The sequence below is a fragment of the Theropithecus gelada genome, chromosome 14 (assembly GCF_003255815.1).
Source record: "Theropithecus gelada isolate Dixy chromosome 14, Tgel_1.0, whole genome shotgun sequence".
NCBI lineage: Eukaryota > Metazoa > Chordata > Mammalia > Primates > Cercopithecidae > Theropithecus > Theropithecus gelada.
Window position 1 is genome coordinate 29,642,277 of NC_037682.1, and position 22,446 is coordinate 29,664,722.

At 40.9% G+C, this 22,446-nt stretch overlaps 1 protein-coding gene across 1 annotated transcript in view; it reads right to left on the reverse strand.

The window, feature by feature from the left end:
* Positions 1-21,106, reverse strand: part of TRIM44 (tripartite motif containing 44) — a 135,493-nt gene extending 114,387 nt beyond the window's left edge. Inside the window, exon 1 of the mRNA XM_025356132.1 lies at positions 20,015-21,106. Within this exon, the coding sequence (XP_025211917.1) occupies positions 20,015-20,683 (669 nt within the window). The 5' untranslated portion in view covers positions 20,684-21,106. The remainder of the gene's footprint in view (positions 1-20,014) is intronic.
* Between the last annotated feature and the right edge of the window lie 1,340 nt (positions 21,107-22,446).

Genomic DNA, 22,446 nt, shown 5'->3' on the forward strand with positions numbered 1-22,446 from the left:
GATGTGTTCTTCAAACACAGCTTAGATCATATTTCCATCTTAGCAGAGGTTCTAAATTTTAGTAAGTTCTATTTTTTAAAGTGATGGTTTACAACTCCCCTATATCCTCCACTAATTTTAGTCTTTAATCTCTGTGGTCTCATGGCAGACAGTAGAGGAAAGGAACTTAGAGGTCATATGCCAGGGAGCAGGTGAGACCTGAAGTGCCTAAAAAAGGATTAAGTTGCCAGACACAATCCTGCTTTTACGAGATGATCAGACAATAAAGCCTGTCTGGTGATATCATTCCTCTAACCTGCTTCTCATTGGCTGAACAAGCAGGTCACTTGTCCCTGGAAAGCTCTCTTCCCCCACATCCCAGCTGCCAGCGCCCATTTTAAGCTCTTCGGCAATAGCTCTGATATATTATGACTTCCCCCTGGCTCTAGAGAGCAGAAAGGAATGCACCAAACTGTGCCTTAAAACCTTCAGAAAAGAATAAAATGACAATGAAGGAATCCCTAAGAAGCAGACAGCCTGTCTGCAAGCACATGTGCCTCGTGTGGATGGATAAGGGAACCCTTAGCCTTCTTTCATAAAAATTCAGTGTGTCAGCAGAATCCTTCCTCCTTTTCACAAAGCTTTCACAAAACATCAGCAGCATCACCTAACCAGGCAAGAGACAGAGGAGAGGCAACTTAAGACAGCCTCCCTTCAGGAAACTCACCTGTTCCACCTCCCCACCTCGCTCTCTGTGAATTATTCAAGATTAACTGGGCTCTATGATGAACCTGCTATACTCAGTCTCTAAATGAGTGGTGAGAAAACCTTTCCCAAAGGCTTTTTTAAAAATCCACAAAATAAGCAGTTGGTCAGAAGAGAGAGGCTCCTTAGGGCAGACCCGACCCTGACAGCTGCAGAGCTGGGGCAAGAGTCCGAATGGACTCTGGGGCCTTGCGCACAGGCGTTCAAGCTAGCATGTCCAAGCTGAGAATACCCTTCTAGGTCACCCATGATACACATGTGAGACCTAGGGATACATGTATCAGAAACTGGTCCATCTTTAGGCAGATGGACTCAGGAAGAGGCTCTGCAGGCCATGGAAGGTAATTCTTGGGTAGCTAGGTACTTGAAGAGTGGTATGGAAGAGGACAGGCATGGCTACAGGAGGGGTCTTCAAAAGCATGGGACACAGCCCTGCTACTCAGGAGGCTGAGGCAGGAGAATCACTTGAACCTGGGAGGCAGAGGCTACAGTGAGTCAAGATCACTCCACTGCACTCCAGCCTGGGTGACAGAGTGAGACTGCATCTTAAAAAAAAAAAAAAAAAAAAGTATGGGACATAGGTCAGGATAGGTCAGGGGCATGGGGTTGTTTGGGTCTAAGGGTGGTGGTATCTGAATCTGAGTATCCCCAAACCATAGAATAGTACCATGTTTCGGTTAATTATTCGGTTGTTGAGGACAGCCATTAGTCAAAAGATAGCCAGATAGATTATACCCTCATATATTCCCTAATTGGGAAACCAGTGAACAGAAAAGATAGTGGAACAGAACAGCTGCCTCTGAAACCTGAGTTCTAATTGAGAAGTGAACCAGGATAGTAAGAAAAGGCAGCCTAATTCACCTTGTAGACATTTGGTTCCACAGTAGAAATGATTGTCAATCCTTGGGGCACATACCATGACTAGCGAAGTAGTAGGATTCTCCTGCTATCCGTACTTCTCCACCTCCATCCCACCCAACGCATTCTAAGAACACAGGAGTTCAATGTGAGCATAACTTGTTTATGCACCTGGTTCCTCCCCTAAGAAGGTGTAGAATAAAAAGAGACAAGTGCTACGTTGTGACACTTACCACTCAGAATTTGATTAATCTGCAGAAGCGTAGGATGCTTCACAAAAGCCAGCTCCTAGGGATGAGTCATAATAAAACCAAAGAAAGGACAAAATGCTGTACATGTGAAGGTATTCTTTAGTCTCCAAAGCACTTTCATATGCTCTTTCATTGGCATTTCACAATAACCCTAAAAAGCAGTATATTCTCACTTTACAGCTGAGAAAAATGGCTGGTGAAAATCAAATGAACCCAAAGCTCAGAGCACTTACACTCTTTCACTGGCATTTCACAATAATACAATAACTAAAAGGTAGTGTATTCTCACTTCACAATGGACTAAAATGGCACTGTGGATGTCAAACGATGTCCCCAAAATCACAGAACTGGTCAGTGCCAAAACCAAGACCAGAAACATCTAAATTAAAAAGATTTATAACATATACAATGGAAGACATTGGTATCAAGAATACAGAAAAAACACATAAGGAATTTCTATAAATCAGTAAGAAAAGCCAAATAAACCCAAAAGAAATCCCCCCAAAAATATGAACAGATAAAACAAGACCCTTCTTAAAAAAAAAAAAAAACAGAAATGTGAAATGCAAACACATCAAAACAGGCAAAAGATGCTCAAACTCACTCATGATTAAAATATCATTTCTCACCCATCAGCCTGAAATAAATCTTAATCTCATAACAGCAAGTGTTAGGCCCTGGGGAAATTGGGGACTTCCATATGTTGTTGATGGATATATAAAATAACTGCCACTCTGAAATCACATGCCTACCAATCCACTTCTCCTTTCCTCTTGAAGAAGACTAGCACCTGTGTCAAGGATGCATGTACAAAATTATTTATTTCAGCATTGTTTGTAATACTAAAAATCTGCAAACACCCCAGGGATTCATCAATAGTGGGTGGCTAAATAAACCACTGAATTAACACACTGTGGAATATGACATAGCAAATAAAAAGAATGAGGTAGGTTGTATGTACCTGGATACAAGGCATGACATACTGTTGAATTTAAAACAAAAAAAACAAAACAAAACAAAACAAACAAACAAAAAAACCTTGCAACATGGTACATGTAATAAATATAATTTTTAAAAAAAACTATTACTTTCTATGAGTGATACAGGTATGTAAAATATTAGAAAAGCAATTATTGCTGGGACTGGTACTTGGGATAGACAGATTTTAGAGTTAAATATATTCCTACTAATTGCATAGCTAAGATTTAGCATACGAAAAAACAAACAAACAAAAAAAGATAGGCAAGAAGGGAGGGAGAGAGGTAGAATTTGACCAAGAGGGCCAAGGTCTCCTGCTTTCAGTGCTTCTTCCCATGTGTTTGCCTAAATGTAAATACTGGGGCCTTTTCCTTTGACACTGCAAACATATGAACTAGGAGATTCAAGAGAAGGTTCTTTACTTGATATTCATGTATGGATTTCAGGGGGTCTGAAATCCTCAAAACAATATAAAATTTGGGCTGTACATGACATTAGCTTTTCTCACATCCTCAAAAACAATTAACATTCCAAATGTAAAGAGTATTGCACAAAGAGAAAGTAGACCCAGGTTTTACTACTAGCACTGCCAGTAACTGCTTGTGTGAGCTTGGAAAAGTCATTTTACATCCCTGGGTTTCTGTTTTCCCATCTGTAAATGAGGAAGATGGACCAGACCAAAAACTACACATCAACAGCCTGTGGCCTACAGAACTATTTTCTGTGGCTTTTAGAGTGTTGTCCCACACATCCACTAAGAGTTTTAAATTAGTTGCTAGCATTTAAAAATCAGGACATATGACATAAAAATAAAGATTTCTAGCTTCTTTTGTAAATCCAAAGGGTATGACGGTAATGGGCTCCCATTCTGATACAGCAGAAATTGGCTGAAACTGAGTAGTAGCAGCTATTCACTTTAGGCAAAGCAAGCTCTCTCAAGTTTGCCAGTTACCTTGGCTTGCTTCTCTTGTTTACATTACCTTTCTGGTAGATATTTGAAGTTGCTATCCCCGGAAGCAATTCTAAAAGTTTTCTACTTCTAAGATTCCTTGTGTTTGAACACTATGAAAATTGGGGTACCTTTCTTCAAAGGAGCACATATTACCTGATACATTCATATCCACCCACCCCAAAACACAGAAATAATATTTCATTCTAATGGAAACATGCCTTAAAAATGGGCAAAGGGTAGAAGCAAAAGTAGAATATGGCAGGTAGCAGTGGCATCAGAATAGAAAGAAGTATTCCCTGACAAGTGGTCTCTGCACTTTCATGGAAGTCAGTCTAGTCTAATGCCAATAACCAGCTAGGCACCGAAAAGTCACATGTCAGCAAAAATGTAAATATAAGCCACATAAATATCCTAAACTGGCTCCTGAATATTGAATTCTATTATTACAAAGAATGAATCAGAAGATGTTGAATTCAGAAAGAATACTAGCTATCTGTTTTGGGGTGTTTTTCTCCCTATTCCATTGGCTTGTGTCGATATCGTTCTTCAAAAAAAAAAAAACAAAAAACAAAAAACATCAATCCAACTTAGTCATTTTACCAGAAGGTCTTGTCTGGGAGAAATAGTGGAGAAGGATCAGAAGATGGAATACAGAAGTCCTTCTTGGCCAGGCACAGTGGCTCATACCTGTAATCCCAGCACTTTGGGAGGCCAAAGCAGGCAGATCATTTGAGGCCAGGAGTTCAAGACCAGCCTGGTCAAGATGGAGAAACCCCACCTCCACTAAAAATACAAAAATAAGCTGGGCATGGTAGTGCATGCCTGTATTCCCAGCTACCTGGGTGGCTGAGACATGAGAATCACCTGAACCCAGGAGGTGGAGGTTGCAGTGGGTGGAGATCAACTGCACTCCATCCTGAGCAACAGAGCAAGACACTGACTGAGAGAGTAGGGAGGGGAGGGGAGGGGGGAGAGGAGAAGAGGGAAGGGGAGGGGAAGAGGGGAGGGGGAGGGAGGAGGGGGAGAGGGGAGGGGGAGAGGGGAGGGGGGAGAGGGGAGGGGGAGGGGGGAGAGGGGAGGGGGAGGGGGAGAGGGGGAGGGGGAGAGGGGAAGGGGGAGAGGGGAAGGGGGAGAGGGGAAGGGGGAGAGGGAGGGAAGGGGGAGAGGGAGGGAAGGGGAAGGGGGGGAGGGGGAGGGGAGAAGTCCTCCCAAGGAATCAGAAAGCAAAGTTTTGTCAAAAGGAAATGAAATTAAATTTTAGTATCACCGTCCCATGTACAAAAGTTATCATCTCCTTCATACTACTTCATTTTCTAACTCCAAACCCCCACTCCTACACTAGGCCATCACTTTTAGTTGTCAGAACCCAAAGTCATTCTTGGGTCTGAAAAAAATCCATCAAGCAAGTCTTTTTAGGCCTAACTCTAAAATATACACCATATCCAATTGGCATGTATTCTTCACTATTGTATTGTTCACTATTCCCAACCTAGTATAAGCAGCAATACTGCTTCCGCTCTTGCTACCCTACAGCCCATTCTCCACATAGGAACCAAAGAGAAGTTTTAAGAATATAAATCAGATTATTTACTCCCTTGCTTAAACAGTCTATGACTACTTAGAATAAAACCCAAAATCCTTACCACAGCATACTTGGTAATCTGACCTCATCCACTACTCAACCCCCACCCCACCCCTACTGATTATACTCCAGCCATTCATTTTATCCCCTTAGTACACTTGTTCTATCTCAGGGCCTTTACACTTGCTATTCCCTTCAGTTGAACCATTATGCCTCTAGAGCTTCTCATCACTGGCTCTAACTATACCCAGGTCACTAGTTCAAAAAGTCTTTGGATCCTTAAAAAGCTTCCCTCTCATTCCCACATCCCAGTCACTCCCTATCTCCTTCCCCGGTTTGTTTATTCATAGCACTTATCATTATTTAAAATATTACTTACTATTTAACTTGTTTACTGTCTGTTCTGCTCAAAGATTATAAATTCCATGACTTAGAGTTGCTTCTTGTTGGTTCCCTACTGCCCAAAATACTCCACCTGGCAAATTTTAAGCCTTCAATAAATATATGTTGAATGAATAAATAGATCAAAAGAAAATAACATGCCACTAACTTGGAATAATATACAAAATTATCTTAAGAAATACTATACTTCAAAGAATTGTGGTGAACATTAAATGAAAAAATATGCAGAAAGTTTAGAGAAGAGGTACAAGCTAAGTTCTCAATAAATGTTAGTTATCATTTCTGTTATTATTATTAATTAAATAACAATACTGAGTGACTACTAAGTATCAGGTATTGACCTAGACAAGTGCTGAATAGAACAAAATTAAAAAAAATCGGTTACTAATTAAAATTATATACAATATATAGAAAGAAGACCAAAGAGAAGGGGAAAAATAGTTTTAGGATATTCAGAAAGTATTCATTTATTAAATACCTTCATACAGAAAATAAACATAAGGATAATGTACCAGTACAGCTTGGCTTAAATATGAGAGGGAGTAATCAAATTTGTAGAGGCAAAATGGAATGATGGAAAGAATATGTACTTTGTCAGGCCTGGATTCAAATCCCAGTATCCCAGTCCTTACACTTGCTAGCTAAGTAACCTTCAGCAAAATTTAACCTCTTTTGAGCTTCCTCATATATAAAATGGAAACATAACAACACAGCTTATTGTGGAATTTTATTAAGAAACAAATGAAACAATATATGAAAATGACCTGGCCACTCAATAAATGACAGCTATGTTATTTTTCTCGTATATCTGGAAACAGAGACTCAAAACTCAACAACAGACAAAAATTTCTAGACTCTCTTGGTTTTATAACCTTGGCCAAAAATTAGCATTTTCATTATTTATACACATGAAGTCAGAGTCTACCAATCAACACAGGTTCGAGCCTGCCAGGGTTCACACACACTCAAAATTGAGAGGAAAACAGTAGGGGTGCCTATATAAACTTAACCTTACATCTCTCCCCATGACTGCCTACTAGAAAGAAAATGAAGGTTATTTTCTAACCAGAAAGTGAAGAGTGTATTGTCCCCACCTCCCCTCTGCTTCTATAAAAACTTCCCACAGTTCAGAATGTAAAACAGAATCTAAAGAGGACAACCAGCAAGACTTGTGAACCTAAAATTAGACCTACCAGCTGTGTTTTGGTTAGCTAGTGCATAAGGCATCAGCAGGACACTGAAATATACAGAAGCCTCTTCTCTAAAGGCAAATTTTTCTCCAGCCTATCTACCCACCAGATTAGAGCAGGCAGAAGGAACAGAAGGAGAGGGGGATGAACAGTTTGCACCCAAGAAACTTGGTGTCCAGAACTTCTACTGCTGCCAGACTAACTTGTCTGGAATGGAACTCAGAATAGAACCTTAGATGGCTTTATAACAGTAATAAGAATAAGAGCAACCCATTGCTGAGGGCTTATGATATTCCAGGCACCGTGCTAAACTCTTTACATCTATGATCTTGTTTGTTCCTAATGATAACTCAATAGGGAGAAACAATTACTTAACTCATGTTACAGAAGAAGAAACCAAGACTCAGAGGCTGAGTGAATTACTCAACATTATACAGCTAGTAGGTGGAAGAGCTAAGATTCAAAAACAGACTGCAAAGCCAACTGGGTCAAAGACTGTTTGGTCCTTAAATATTCTCCCATTTTTCCTTAGTAAGAGAATCTCGGTTTTTAGCTGGACACACTGTGGCCTGGAGAAATGACTGTTTCCCAGCCTCCCTTGCAACTAGGTAAGGCCAGGGAATTGAGTTCTGGCCAATGAAACATAAGCAGCAATGTGTACAACTTCTCAAGAGTTCCCTTTAAAATAGAGGGGTGTGCCCAGCCAGGTGCAGTGGCTCACACCTATAATCCCAGCACTTTGGGAGGCTGAGGCGGGTAGATCACGAGGTCAGGAGATTGAGACCATCCTGGCCAACACAGCGAAACCCCGTGTCTACTAAAAATACAAACATCAGCTGGGCGGGGTGGCGGGTGCCTGTAATCCCAGCTACTTGAGAGGCAGAGGCAGGAGAATCACTTGAACCCGGGAGGCGGAGGTTGCAGTGAGCTGACATCGTGCCACTGCACTCTAGCCTGGCGACAGAGCAAGACTCTGTCTCAAACAAATGAACAAACAAAAATAGAGGGGTGCGCCCTTCACTTTTCTATGTCTGTGATTCTGGAACTTGGAAATACTAGCTGGACCTCCAGCGGTCATCTCGGTCCATGATGCAGTAAGGATGTCAGAATGGAGCTGAAAAGAGCCTACATTTCTGGTAACTTCATGGTTCTGCCACGCCAACCTTAGACTGCCTACACCCAAAGTTATTTTACGTGACAGAGAAATAAACATCATATGGGAGTGGTTATTTTGGATTTTTCCAAATTATTTCATTATTTTAGATGCAGTCAAATTAATCCCAATGTAAATACTGATATGTAACAACTATGCAATACTCTCTCAGTTCTTCATTAATGCCCTGGAACTAAACAAGATTATTATACTTCCTATCACACATTTATCACATATTTCATGTTCATCTACTATCCAGCAGGCGCTGTGCTAGGTGCTGGGAATACAAAGACGAATAACATATAGTTCTAGCCTTAAAGAGTTTATAACCCACCAGTGAAAGACATGGAAAGAAATAACATGACATAGTACACAGTATCTAGTGCTACAATAAATGTTCACAGGCTGTTACAATGGGAACACAGAGAAGGATACCTCAAAGCCTATATCTACCTAGTAACACCCTATCCATCTTTCAAGGCCCACCTCGAAGACTCCTTCCTCTAAGAATCTATTCCTGGCTGCATGCCCTCCAGTGATATCAATTTCTCTTTTCTCTCCACTTCTATAGCATACTGTTTGTACCTTTTCTCTAATACACACAAATAAGCATGTGAAAAGACTACCTTTTCTATTGCGCTGTAAACTTGCTGACGTTGGAAACTTTGCTTATTCTTCTTAGTATCCACCACACAGTTCATCATAATGCTCCAAAATTATTCAGATGAATAAAATTAGTTTAAAAAATAACATAATCAGTCTCTAAAATGAAAGCTAGCTATATGTTATAGTTTGGACATATTATAATGAATGTATTTGCTAATCTTCTTATTGATGTTAAAAATCAATTATTACCTTACCAAAAACTAGCTAAACCCATCTGAAGTGGGTTTAATATATAAATGTTCAACAAAAATAATCTAGCACATTACAGTATACATCAAAGTCACTGCCCATATAGTTATTTGCCGTAAATTGTGGATTGAGCCTTTGGTAGATTTTGCTTGATTGGTTGGTTTTGGTTTTTTCATTCTTGATCAGTTTTCTGACACTTAAAAAGGGCATCAACATTGACTTTTTTTGCACCTGATGCAATGTTGGTTTGATCCTATCATAGTGATATGTGTACACACACACACACACACACACACAATTCTCTCTCTCTCTCCCCCATCCACACACACGAGATTCAACTCTCCCAGAGTCAGGCTTCTGCGTTTCTTACCCCATTCTCATCTCTACTCCCCATATCAAGACTAAAGCTTTTGTTTCCTCCACTGTCTATAATACATCTCCTATTCTGAAAGGTCCATGAGCATCTGTGTTCCTTACTGCCACCTAACAAGTTTAGCCCCTGGTTCTATTAAAAAAAGAATAAGAGCATGAAACTGGGCTGGTCCTCCCAGACTGAACTATAACCTCAAGCAGAACACATACGAGGCACTGATACAGATGAATCTGGCTTCTCAGACTTGGGTTAGATGCAAGGGGAGGGAAAAGATGGGTATGTCAATGAAGAGGCAGGCAGGGCAACCTCCATGTCGAGAGTTGTGGTCAAGACAATGGTGACAGAGGCTCAAGAGTCCTTTATCACCAGAGGAGCCTAAGAATAAGCCTACTGCATCAGCAACCTTACCCAAAAAAGCAATTGCCTAACAGCATAAAATGCCTATGAACTCATCCTATTTTGACTGAAAGGCCAGAAAAGAGAAAAAGAGGGCACCAGACTTTTGGGAGAGAGAGTAGAGAAAGCCTGGATCTTTTCTCTCGAGTGGACTGTTCAGACCACTGGCTAAGCACTCTAGTTCTTTAATGAAGCTCCATCACCATCAATGTTGAATCCCCTAAAAAATCTAACTAATGTAAAAGGGATTCCCATAATCTCATATTCCCTCCATAGAGCAATATTTTCATCTGTGCTAACAACACATTCAAATGCTAGAACAATGCCATTCTCTCATTTACAGAGCCAACTAACCCTTCTATGAGGAGTTGTTCAAATAAACCAAACCAATTGTCTCTGCTATGAATAAAATCACTGGACTCTATACAGTAGCATCAAATGGTAACACAACAGGAAAATTTCCCTAGAACTTCACAAGATGTCATAATTCACATCCCCACCCAATGTCATATGCTCAGAGATGCCTTCTATAACACATCTTATCAAAAAGTAACCTATCCTGCCACACCAACTCATTCTTACATTACCATGATTTATTGTTTTCATAGCACATAACACCATCCAAAATTACTCTGCTATTTCTTTCCCACTGGAGAGAGTGAATTCCAAAAAGCTAGAGCCCTATCTGTCTAGTTCACTGCATACTTTCAAGACTTTTTACAGGTTAAGAAAGTACACTTTGATTGGAAATCCCAGAACTGCAGGCCTCACATAAACTTTCTACAGAACTACGCAAGGGTGGCTCCAACAAATGACAGCATGCCATTCCCTTTACCTTGGTCTTACTTTTGTCTTATTCTGTACAAATAAGTAAGACACTGGTTGAACCACTATGTATGCCAGTGCTACAAACTCTAATTAGAAGTGACCTGTATCTCTTCAGCAAGAACAAAAAATTAAAAACATAAATAGATACATTACAGCAAGCCTTCAACCTTCTGTCTCCCTACAAAAGCTTCTTCTATGAGCTGACTGAAAAGCCAGATTCACTGACCCCTATGGAATACACTACGGCATACCTCCAGCTCCTCGAGAATCACAGCTCTTTGAGCATATACTTATATTCTTCCATCCACCCAGATACCAATGTCTCCTCAGTCACTCCCCAAGCAGTTGTTCCTCTTATCACTTAACCAAACATTCTTCCCAAACACCCACCTTAAAAGCAAAGGGTGTGGCTTAAAAACCTTCGGATCTGTCTTTAGAAAAGCCATGTTAAGAACTCCACAGATGCTATATATTTACTGAATTCTGCCAACCACTTCTCCCTTTGCCACTTTGTAAGACTCTACCTTTTCTTCAGGTGATCTTGGGGTAAACTAGACAAGTGGTCTTCAAACCACAGGACATGACACATTAGTGTGCCATCAGATCAATGTAGTGGGAGGGTCCAGAATTTTTTTTTTTTTAACAGAATAGAAGAGAAACAGAACATATATGTAGTAAGGCAAATGGTGTCTCATTTGAGTTAACGGGGTATGTCTGGTGAGTGGCTGTGTGTATAAATGAGATCACAGTATAAAATATATTTCCTCTACTGTAGGTTGTGTTCAAAATAATTTTTAAAAATACTAGACTATTGAGTTTATCTAAAGCACTTTTATTTCAACATAAAAGTTCATTAAATGTAGCTCTGAATGCAAATTCCCTTGACAATGTAAGAATTTTTGTATGAATAAATCCATAAGCCAGATCAAGCTCCTTTGTCAGATCCAGTGACCCATTTTCGTAGCCAGAAATTATGGTCAGAGTAAGAGAAACCCACATATGTGAGATGACAAGTCATGACTCGGTAAGAAGTCATAAATTGGGCTGCATAACTATTTTTCTATGATAAAGCTAAAGACTAGGCTCAGTTCAAACTTGGACCCACAAAATCTCCTGGAGACCAAATGCCACAGACCAAAACTGTAATACAGCAACATCCAGGAGAAAAGAAAGAACAGTACTTCAAGTGACTAAGTGATGATCTTGTCCCTTCAAGATGTTCACTCAGTCGATTTGGCCTATCAGGTTGTCTCCATCCCTAATCCCCTCTCACTGTAGGATCACCCTGTTTTTCTGCTCATTCTGGCCTACTCTGAAGTTTGCTTTTTCTCTAAATGTCAGCAGACTTTGGCAAGAACTTGGCCTTCTACTGCCAATACCAGCCACTGACAGCCTGGTTAAACACTGAGGTATCAAAACATAAATTGTACAAATTCCTCTCAATTCTAAACTTGTATAATTAGCCTCTTTATATTAATAATAAAAAGAAGAGCTAACATTTAGTGAGCACTAACAATGTGTTAGGCATTGTTAAAGTTTCTTAATCACCCACAAAGTAATTTCATTCTCACAAAAGCTCTATTTTATTTCTTATCATTATGCCCATTTTAGAAATACAGAAACAAGGCCAAACTATAATATAACTTGCCTAAGGTCAAAAAGTGGTAGAGCTAGCATATTTCCCGTCCCTTTCTAATCCTGTATTATATTTTACTTTTCATTTATAATACTTATTACATGTTTATTTGCTTATTTGTTCTTTCCTACTTCCTTCCAATAGAATGTAAGCTCTGACAAAAGTACAGACTTTCATTTTGTTCACTACTATATTCCCAATACTTAGAAAGTATCTACACTCAGTTGATTCTCAATAAGTACTTGCTGAATGAATGAATGCAGTATAACAACGATCCTCTTCTTTTGTCCATCATCCCACTGAGTCACTTTTACTGTTCCAAGATATTCTCTTGCCAATAAGTAAATGTTCATTGCACTCATAACATTTGAAACCAGAGCTGCCATCAAGCTCCTATCTTTATTGAACCAAAATGAGCAGTTTCTCACCCTAGCTGCCTAACAGAGCAAATGCCATGCTCTTTCTGAGAAGAATAAAGAAAATATTACTCCTGTCTCTACAATTCCTTCAAACACAACATCTGGCATTAAATGAAAAACTGTGAGACATGACAAGAATCAGAAAAATGTGGCCGGGCGCGGTGGCTCACGCCTGTAATCCCCAGCACTTGGGAGGCCAAGATGGGCGGATCACGACGTCAGGAGATAGAGACCATCCTGGCTAACACGGTGAAACCCCATCTCTACTAAAAATACAACAACAATAGCCGGGCGTAGTGGCGGGTGCCTGTAGTCCCAGCTACTTGGGAGGCTGAGGCAGAAGAATGACGTGAACCCGGGAGGCGGAGCTTGCAGTGAGCTGCCATTGCGCCACTGCACTCCAGCCTGAGTGAGCGAGACTCCGCCTCAAAAAAAAAAAAAAAAAAAAAAAAAAGAATCAGAAAAATGTAACATACAATCAAGGATGATTCCCAAAAAGATCCAGAGAAACAGATCTCTTAAAAAATAACCAAATTAACATTCTAGAGTTGAAAAACACGGTATCTTAAATGAAGAATTCAGTGACACTCATGGAGTATTTCCAGCTGCTATACATGAGGAATGAAGCGAATCTATGGAGTGATTTCCAGGACATACTAACTGTAAAAAAACAAAGCATAAAAGAATATTATATTCTCCCCAAACCTTATAACTCCAGTTTCACCATGGGAAAAAAACACCAGAGAAATCGAAATCAAGGAACATTCTACAAAATACCTCACTAGCACTGCTTAATACTGTCAAGATCATCCAAAACAAGGAAATGTGAGGTCCCGGATAGAATCGTGGTACAGAAGTCATCAGAGGAAAAACTAGTGACATTCAGTAAAGTCTACAGTTCAGTTAGTAATGTTCTAACATTAGGATAAGCAGAGTGCACGAAGCAGTTTTTGATCTAAGAACATATACTGAGCCCAAGAAACTAGGCTGTGCATTTGGTTAGTAGAAAGTGAGGTGTGAGGGGAGTATGGGATAACAGAAAACAAAGCCTATGGCATGCTCAGAGTAAAACATTTAAAGGACGGCCAGGTGGTGGCTCACACCTGTAATCCCAGCACTTTGGGAAGCCAAGGTGGGCAGATCATCTGAGGTCAGGAGCTCCAGACTCACCTAGCCAACATGGTGAAACCCGGTCTCTACTAAAACTACAAAATATCAGGCAGGCGTGGTGGCGCATGCCTGTAGTCCCTACTACTTAGGAGGCTGAGGCAGGAGAACTGGTTGAACCCAGGAGGCAAAGGTTGCAGTGAGCCATGATCACGCTACTGCACTCCAGCCTGGACAACAGAATAAGACTCTACCTCAAAAACGACAACAACAAACAAACAAAAAACCATTTAAAGGAGATCCTTTCTGGCCTATAATCCCAGCACTTTGGGAGGCCAAGGCAGGTGGATCACCTGAGCTCAGGAGTTCAAGACCAATCTGGCCAACATGGTGGAATGCCATCTCTACTAGAAATACAAAAAATTAGCTGGGCATGGTGGTGGGCGCCTGTAGTCCCAACTACTCAGGAGGCTGAGGCAGGAGAATCACTTGAATCTGGGAGGCAGAGGTTGCAGTGAGCCGACCAAGATGGAGCCACTGCACTCCAGCGTGGGCAACAAGAGCAAAACTTCGTCTCTAAATAAATAAATAAATAAATAAATAAAGGGGATCCTTTCCATACAGACTTGGGACCCTCTCACTTTTTCACCCCGCTAAGGCGTAAAATCTCAGAGTAAAAGCAAACTAAACTCATCACTACCCAAACATCTAAAGGGGAAGGTAGAGAGGTAAACAAAACAGAGAGGGGGATAAAATGAAAGAAAGTCTCTAAGATGTGGGCAAGGTCCTCCTGAAAGTTTGGTCCAAGAAACCTCAAGAAATTAATTTAGTAGAAGGGGATTCTAAACAAGTTGTACTCTCAGGCCTCAGCAGAATCAAATTCAAATCCTCTCTCAAAGTATGCAGCTTCATGCAAGATTTGGAAAAGTACCATAAGCAATTTTTAAAAAGCAATGAGAAGCTACACAGCTACACAGAACCCAGCACAAAAAGAAATAAAAACATGAAACATGAAAAAATAAAAACAGCAGCAGAAAGAGGTCCACAAAGTCTTCACACGCTAGAATTATCAGAGGCAGATTATCAATCAATATGCCTACAGTTCTTAAAGGAATAGCTAAGACAGCTACAGAAAAAAAAAAAGAATATGATTCACAAATTCATACTAGCACATTTGAAAATTTAGATAAAATGGAGAAATGTCTGAGAAAATGTAACTTATCAAAACTAACCTAAGAAAAAATAGACAACCTAGACAGACCTATGACTATTAAAGAAATTGAGTCCATAGTCAAAAATACTACATAAAACAATTACATTACTGGGTATATACCCAAAGGAATATAGATCATTCTATTATACAGATACATGCACATATATGTTCACTGCAGTGCTATTCACAATAGCAAAGACATGGAATCAACTTAAATGCCCATCAGTGATAGACTGGATAAAGAAAATGTGGTACATATCCCATGGAATACTACGCAGCCATAAAAACGAATCAGATCACGTCCTTTGCAGAGACATGAATGGAGCCAGAAGCCATTATCCTCAGCAAACTAACGCAGGAACAGAAAACCAAATGCTGCATCTTACAACACATGGATACATGGTGGGGAACAACATACACTGGAGCCTGTCAGTGGATAGGGAGTGGGAGGAAGGAGAGCATCAGAAAGAACAGCTAATGAATTCTGGGCTTAATACCTAAGTGATGGGATGATCTGTGCAGCAAACCAGCATGGCACACGTTTACCTATGTAACAAACCTGCATATCCTGCACATGTACCCCAGAACTTAAAAGTTTGAAACTAAAAATAATAAAAAATGTTGGGGATGTTAAAAAATGTAAACCAAAAAACGAACAAACAAAAAACACAAAACACCAATAATAAACGAATAATAAACCAACTCTCCCTTCCCCCTTCACCGTCTCCAGGAATAGATGGCTTCCATGGTCAGTTCTACCAATCACTCTAGGAAGAAATATTTCAGTTTTTCACAAATACTTCCAGACTATTAAAAGAGAGAAAGAATATATAAGAAACACTACACTCTGCCTCAGACTATGAAGCCAAACTTTGATAGCAAAATCTCACGAGAACAGTAAAAGAATAATGATAGGCCAATTTCTTCCATAAATATAAACCAAAAAAACTACATAAATTATTAATAAGCCAAATCCAAAAACATGAGGCTACTTCAACTTGACCAAGTTGGGTCAAGGAAATCCCAGAAATGCTAGCCTTTCTGCTTTAATTATAAAATACGACAATACAAAGAGATGAAAGTAAGACCATATATATGCACACACCTCTATTTGCAGAAAGAAACACCTGAAGGGTAACCAAAAAACTAATAAAAACAGTTACTGGCCAGGCACAGCAGCTCACGCCTGTAATCCCACAGCTGTAGGAGGCTGAGGCGGGAGGACTGCTTGAGGCTAGGAGTTCAAGACCAACTTGGACAACACAGCAAGACACCCTCTCTACAAAACAAAAAATAAATAGAATTAGCCAGGCATGGTGGTGCACACCTGTAGTCTTAGCAACTCAGGATGCTCAGGTGGGAGGATCGCTTAAGCCCAGGAATTCAATTGAGATTACAATGAGCTATGCTCCCACCACTGCACTCTAGCCTGAGCAAGAGTAAGATCCTGTTTCTAAGAAAAAAACAAGTAGTTACCAACAGCTGATGGAAGAATCAGGTAAAAAGGGCAAAGGCTTTTGAGGCATGTGAACATATCACTGATTTTTAAATTTAACTTTAAAAGATCAATTAATGTAATTCATCATCATAACACAGTAAAAAAGAAAATCACATGATCATCCCAAAAGATGCAAAAAAAGCATTTGATATTAAGTAATGAATCAAAATTCAGAAAAACTTAGCAAACTAGGACTAGAAGTTTTTTTAACTGATAAAACATATCTATTTTCAAAAACCATAGAATGTATCACTTATTTGTGCACTGTTATCAATTATTGCTAGATCACAAACAAGGCCAGAATATCCATCAATCACATCCATTCAACATAATCCTGGGGGTGCTATCCAATGCAGTAAGGCAAGAAAAAACAAATAACAGGTATAAGGGTTGAAAAGAAACAAACAAAAAGTATCTCTCTTCACACATAATATAATCATATATGTAGAATAAATCTACAGATAAATGATTAGGATATGTAAGATAATTCAGCAGCTAGATTACAAAAAAATCAATACATAAAAGTTAACCACATTCCTATATACAATCAGAAAACAAAACTTAAAACCATTTATTTTTATTTTAGAGACAGGGTCTTGCTCTGTCGACCAGGCTGGAGGGAAGTGGCAGGATCATAACTCACTGCAGCCTCAAACTCCTAGACTCAAGCAATGCTCCCACATCAGTCTTCCATATAGCTGACAGGTGTGAGCCACTGTGCCTGGCTCATATTTTCTACAATACTATAAAATCATTTTACAATGATGTGAAAAATCTTTCGGGAAAAAAAAAAAATAAAAGTTTACTGCAAAGCAATAAAAAAGACCTAAATAAATGAATCAGAAGACTTCATGTTGTAATGATATTAATTCTCCCTATATTGGCTTATAAATTTAATACAATATCCAAAAACACTCCTGCAGGCTTTTTAATACTATGACTCTAAGAAATGTAAAGGGCCAAAACTGGCCAACACACTCTTATGAGACAAGATGGAAGTACCTGCTTCACCAGATATTAAGACATATTATAAAGGGATGGTAACTGAGAAAACATGCTGTTCACACAGGGATATACTAACAGATCAACAGTAGAGAACAGAAGAGCCAAGAAACACATTCACACACATTACGGGCACTTGATATATGACAGGTGGGACAGCAAATCAGTGCACAAAGGAAGGGCTTTTCAATAAATATGCCAATAGTAATTGGCTATCTGTATGGGGAAAAGATGAAATTGAGCCGCTAATTCTACTACACAAAAATCAATACTAAGTAGAACAAGACACAAAAAGCACTAACCATAAGGAAAAGTATCGATAAGTTTTACCACATTAAAATGAAGAGCTTCTATTCAAAGCACAACTTTTTTAAAAAGAAAAACCACATAGAAGATATTTGCAACCCACATAGAGTACAACAACAACAAAAAAAATCAGAAACAAATATATAGCTGGGCATGGTGGCTAATGCCTATAGTCCAAACACTTTGGGAGGCCCAGGTGGGCGGATCACCTGAAGTCAGGAGTTCAAGACCAGCCTGGTCAACATGGCAAAACCGTCTCTACTAAAAAAAAAAAATTACAAAAATTAGCCAGGCTTGGCAGCAGGTGCCTGTAATCCCAGCTACTCAGGAGGCTAAGGCAGGAGAATAGTTTGAACCTGGGAGGCACAGTTTCCAGCGAGCTGAGATCTAGCCACTGTACTCCAGCCTGGGCAGCAGACCAAGACTCCATCTCAAAAAAAAACAAAGAAAAGAAAAGAAAAGAACAAACATATATAAAAATTCATATAATGAGAAAAGGACAACTCAATAAAAAAATGGGCAAAAGAACTGACTAGGTACTTCACAGAGAAAATACAAAAGATCCTCAAAGTCATTAGTAATAAGAGGAGTGAAAATTAAAACCACAATAAAATACCATTACATATCCACAAGATTGACAAAAATTAAAAATACTGTAACAGCAAGTGTTAAAGATACAGAGCAACAGGAACTCTCATATACTCTTCATAGTGATTCAAACTGGTACAACCACTCTGGAAAATAGTTGGCAACATGTAGTATTACTGAAGATATGCATAGCCTCTGACACAGCAATTTCACTCCTGCGTTTATAGGCCACTTAAATATATGTAAATGTACACCAACAGACAGGACCAAGAATATTTACACTGACATTATTTGTAAGAGCCCGATGCTCCCAAACCTGGGAACAAATCAAATGTACATCTATGACAGAATAGGTAACTTATGGCATATTCATAAAATGGAATTCGATATAGTAAAGAAACTGAATAAACTACAGCCACTCATAGGATGACTCTCACAAACACGATGTTGAGAAAATGAAGCAAAACCCAGAAGAATGCATGATAAAAATATTATACCCATAGTGTCAAGTTCAAATAAGTTTAGGAATGCATACATATGGAGTAAAAGCATAAAGGTAAGCAAGGAAATGATCACAAAAGTCAAGATTATGCTTACTTATGCAGAAGAGAGATGGTTATAATTGGAAAAGGTATGGGGGAAAGGCTTCAATATTGCTAGCAATGTTCTATTTCTTAATCTGGAGACTACCTATTTGTTTTATAATTATTTGTTAGACTGTAAGTTTTTACATACTTTCTGAATGTGCATTTTACAATTATAAACAGGGACTAAAAAAGGGAAAACCTAATAAAGATGAGCTTCATTCTCAAAGTATTTGTTATCCCAAAGCCAGCTATTCCCTATTCAGGAAAGCAAAAGTCATCATAATATGACAATGCTCGCTAATACAGATTACTTAATCAACTGATCACTCCATTCAAAATTTCCCCCCTCCCTCCCCGATTAACACCAGCAGTTTTTCTGAATGATAGTAAATATCCACAATATAAATAAAAGGCGCATCGTCTGCAAATTCATTCATTCAACAAACATTTCCTAAGTGTCCACTGCCTGGGGGACCAGTAAGGTCCAAGACAGATAAAGATCCAGACAGAGGACATGGGAACTTCCACTCCCACCCCAATTTGGCCTCCATCTTCTTACCCTCCTTTTCTACTAAGTTTCAAACACGAAGAATCTAAAATGAACTCAGGGCACATATGAAGTTACTATTAAACTACTGTGTTATTCTTTTCAATGCAGACGTACCACCTGATTGGATTCATGTGGCAAAATCGTATTTCCCATGTTTTCAAGTAGGCAAAAAGATTGCCTTATCAAGAGCCCTAGCACAAAGCACCAGTTTCAACAATAGTGATGCTGTGGAAACTGGCCTAGGTGGGGTCAAAACTCCCAAGAAATGCTTTACCTGGAATCCACAGACCAGAAACTTGCAATTTTCTAGAAATTGTATACTAGATTTTGTGTGTGCATGTATTTTCTCAGGTGAGAGTCCAGAACTTTCATCAGATTCTCAAAGGAGTTCAACCAAAAAGGGCGAATAAGAACTGCTCCCAAAAAGTTGGAAAGACTAGCTTCTTAGGGACACAGTGAAAGCGAATGTGGACACAGTCAGGCCACCTGAGCGGAAACCCAGGTGTTCTGACCCCTAGGCTTATGCTTTGAAGGCCCAATACTTACTCTTAATTCTTCAAAGGCTTCGTCTAGGGTGGAGAGTTGGTGGCCCTGATGAGCCCCAATGACTGGACACAGGACACAGATGAGCTGCCTATCTTCCTGGCAATAGGTGCTCAAATCGAGCCCATGGTCCGGACACTTCCTCTTGGCCACTCTCTCTGCTTCCATTTCTATTTCTGGGTCAAATTCACTTTCTGCCTCAGTTTCTCCCTCCGCCTCGGATTCCCCTTCTTCTTGGTTGTCTTCTTCGGCCTCGCTTTCTTGCTCATCCTCCATTTCTTCCTCGCTGTCTTCTTCACTCTCCTCATCACTCTCATCCTCACTCTCTTCCTCTGTCTCACTCTCTTCCTCTGACTCGCTCTCTTCCTCCGACTCACTTTCTTCCCCTGCCTCGCTTTCTATCTCCCTCTCCTGCTCCACCTTGACCTCCGCTTCTTCCTTCCCCGCCCCCTCTCCGTCAGCTGGCGGGGTGCAGGCCTGGGCGCCGTGGACGTATTCGGCCAGGTGGTGACTGAGGAACTTCTGCCTGTGCGCCTCAGCGTGGCGACGGCAGTAGCAGAAGCCGCATTCTCGGCACACTTCCTCGGCCCCCGGAGCCTCGTCGGGCTCGCACTCGTCACACGTGCCGTCGTGAGGCAGCTCCTCGAAGGCCGCGCCCACTCCGGAGGCCATGTGGTTGCTGTGACGCGGTAAGGCCTCGGGGCCTCAGGGCCTCAGGGCTCGCCGCCTTCCCTCTGCGCGGCCTCCTCACTTCCTTCTCCCGCCCCGGGTCCCTTCCTCGGGAGTCGCCGCCCGCCTGGACCGCGCCGCGTCTGGAAGCGGGACCTGGGGCCGGCGCAGCCCCTGCCCGGGCGGAGCAGCAAAGAGCCTTCCGCTGGCTCGGCCTGCTCCGCTCTGTCCCTGCGCTTCCTCTGCCGCGCAGGGCACTTCCGGCGCGGGCACCCGGCGCCCCCGTCGGCCCCCGCGTCGCGCCGCCCGCTCAGCCTCCCGCTACTCGGGCGAGATTGCTGCTGCCGCCGTCCCCCGCGCCGCCCCGGTTCCACTTTCCCTTTCCCCGTCAGGAGGCCTCCTTTTACTTCCTGAGTCATTTAAAGTGGCAATGACCCTTTTCTGCTTTTCCCGCGGGGCTCACCTCCGCCGCTCCAAATCTCTGCGTACCTTGGAGGAGGAGGAGGGAGGAGGAGGAGGAAGGGGGAAGTCGTTTACTCTCTCCGGAGGCGGGAATTGGGCTCCACCTCCCCCATTCCCTCCCTGGAAGTGTCAACCTGAGTTTTCAAGGCCACTAGGCTGGTGTCCCTATGCATTTCAGTCTGTGTCAATTTGTCGCCGCTTGTCACAGTCCCCAGTGTTCTGCAAGGTGCCAGGACAGTGTTGTTTACCAGACTGAACCTGACCTCTTGGGATTTCCTGAGTGCGGAAGGGCTATGTTTGTTCTAGGCTCCGGGAATCGGGGTCAGGATGAGCAAACAAACATTTTCGATCCAAAGCAATACTGTACTTTGTCTATTTGCATTCCTGCCGCCTAGGATCTCAGAACTTCTGGAGTGGTAACCTCTGTGCGGTTTTCTGAGAGCTGCCTTGTGTTGGGCAGAGATGTCAAGTGAAGTGAGGTGGGGAGAGGCAGTATTTGTCTGTTTGTCTCTGTGACAAAGTGACAGGTCCGGGTTGCAGTCATTTTCCTTTATGTAAGGTGTCCCTCTAGATTCCCATTAAGAAAACGGAAGGAAACTGTTGTTTATAAAGCAGTACTGTAGTGCCAAGAACCCGGCTACATCTTTTTGTGGCTCTTTGAAAGCCAGTTTTGGAAGATCCTCTGCCCGATGGTCCCCAAATCCTGGTGCCACTACCTATCAGTTTTATGACCATGGACAAGTTAATTGATCATATTCTGTTTTCCACTTTTTAAAAAAGATGTAAAGTGAAAAGAACGGTAAATATGTACCTCATGGGGTAGTTTTATGGATTAAATGTAATGATGCTTGCACTGTAGAATATTCACTAAGCTTTCATTATTATTTTTGGCACAAATTATATTTCGTGCTCACAATGCCCCTTTGAAGGAACATATTTTACACACACAGGGCATTTTCGGCTGGCTGCTGGTAATGTAGGCAAGTCCCTACCTCTACCCCATATCCATGTTTCTCCGTTCACAGGAGAGTTTTTGTTTTGCACTGTATTTGGGAGAGGGAAAATTAAGTTTTTATCTAGTCAAGGGAGAGGCTGAGGTGTGTTAAGAATGAAGGGGGATAGAATGGTGTCTGTCTTACATTGATTCCCTTAGATGATTTTGAGTTAGAATTTTCAGATGCTTTCCTCAAACATACCAGGGGATGAGGTGGGGTAAAAAAAAAAAATTAATAGTTTTTAATGTCTCCATGGATAATGTATGCCTAATCTTTGTGCAGCTTTTGTTAGATATTTAGTTTTTAGAA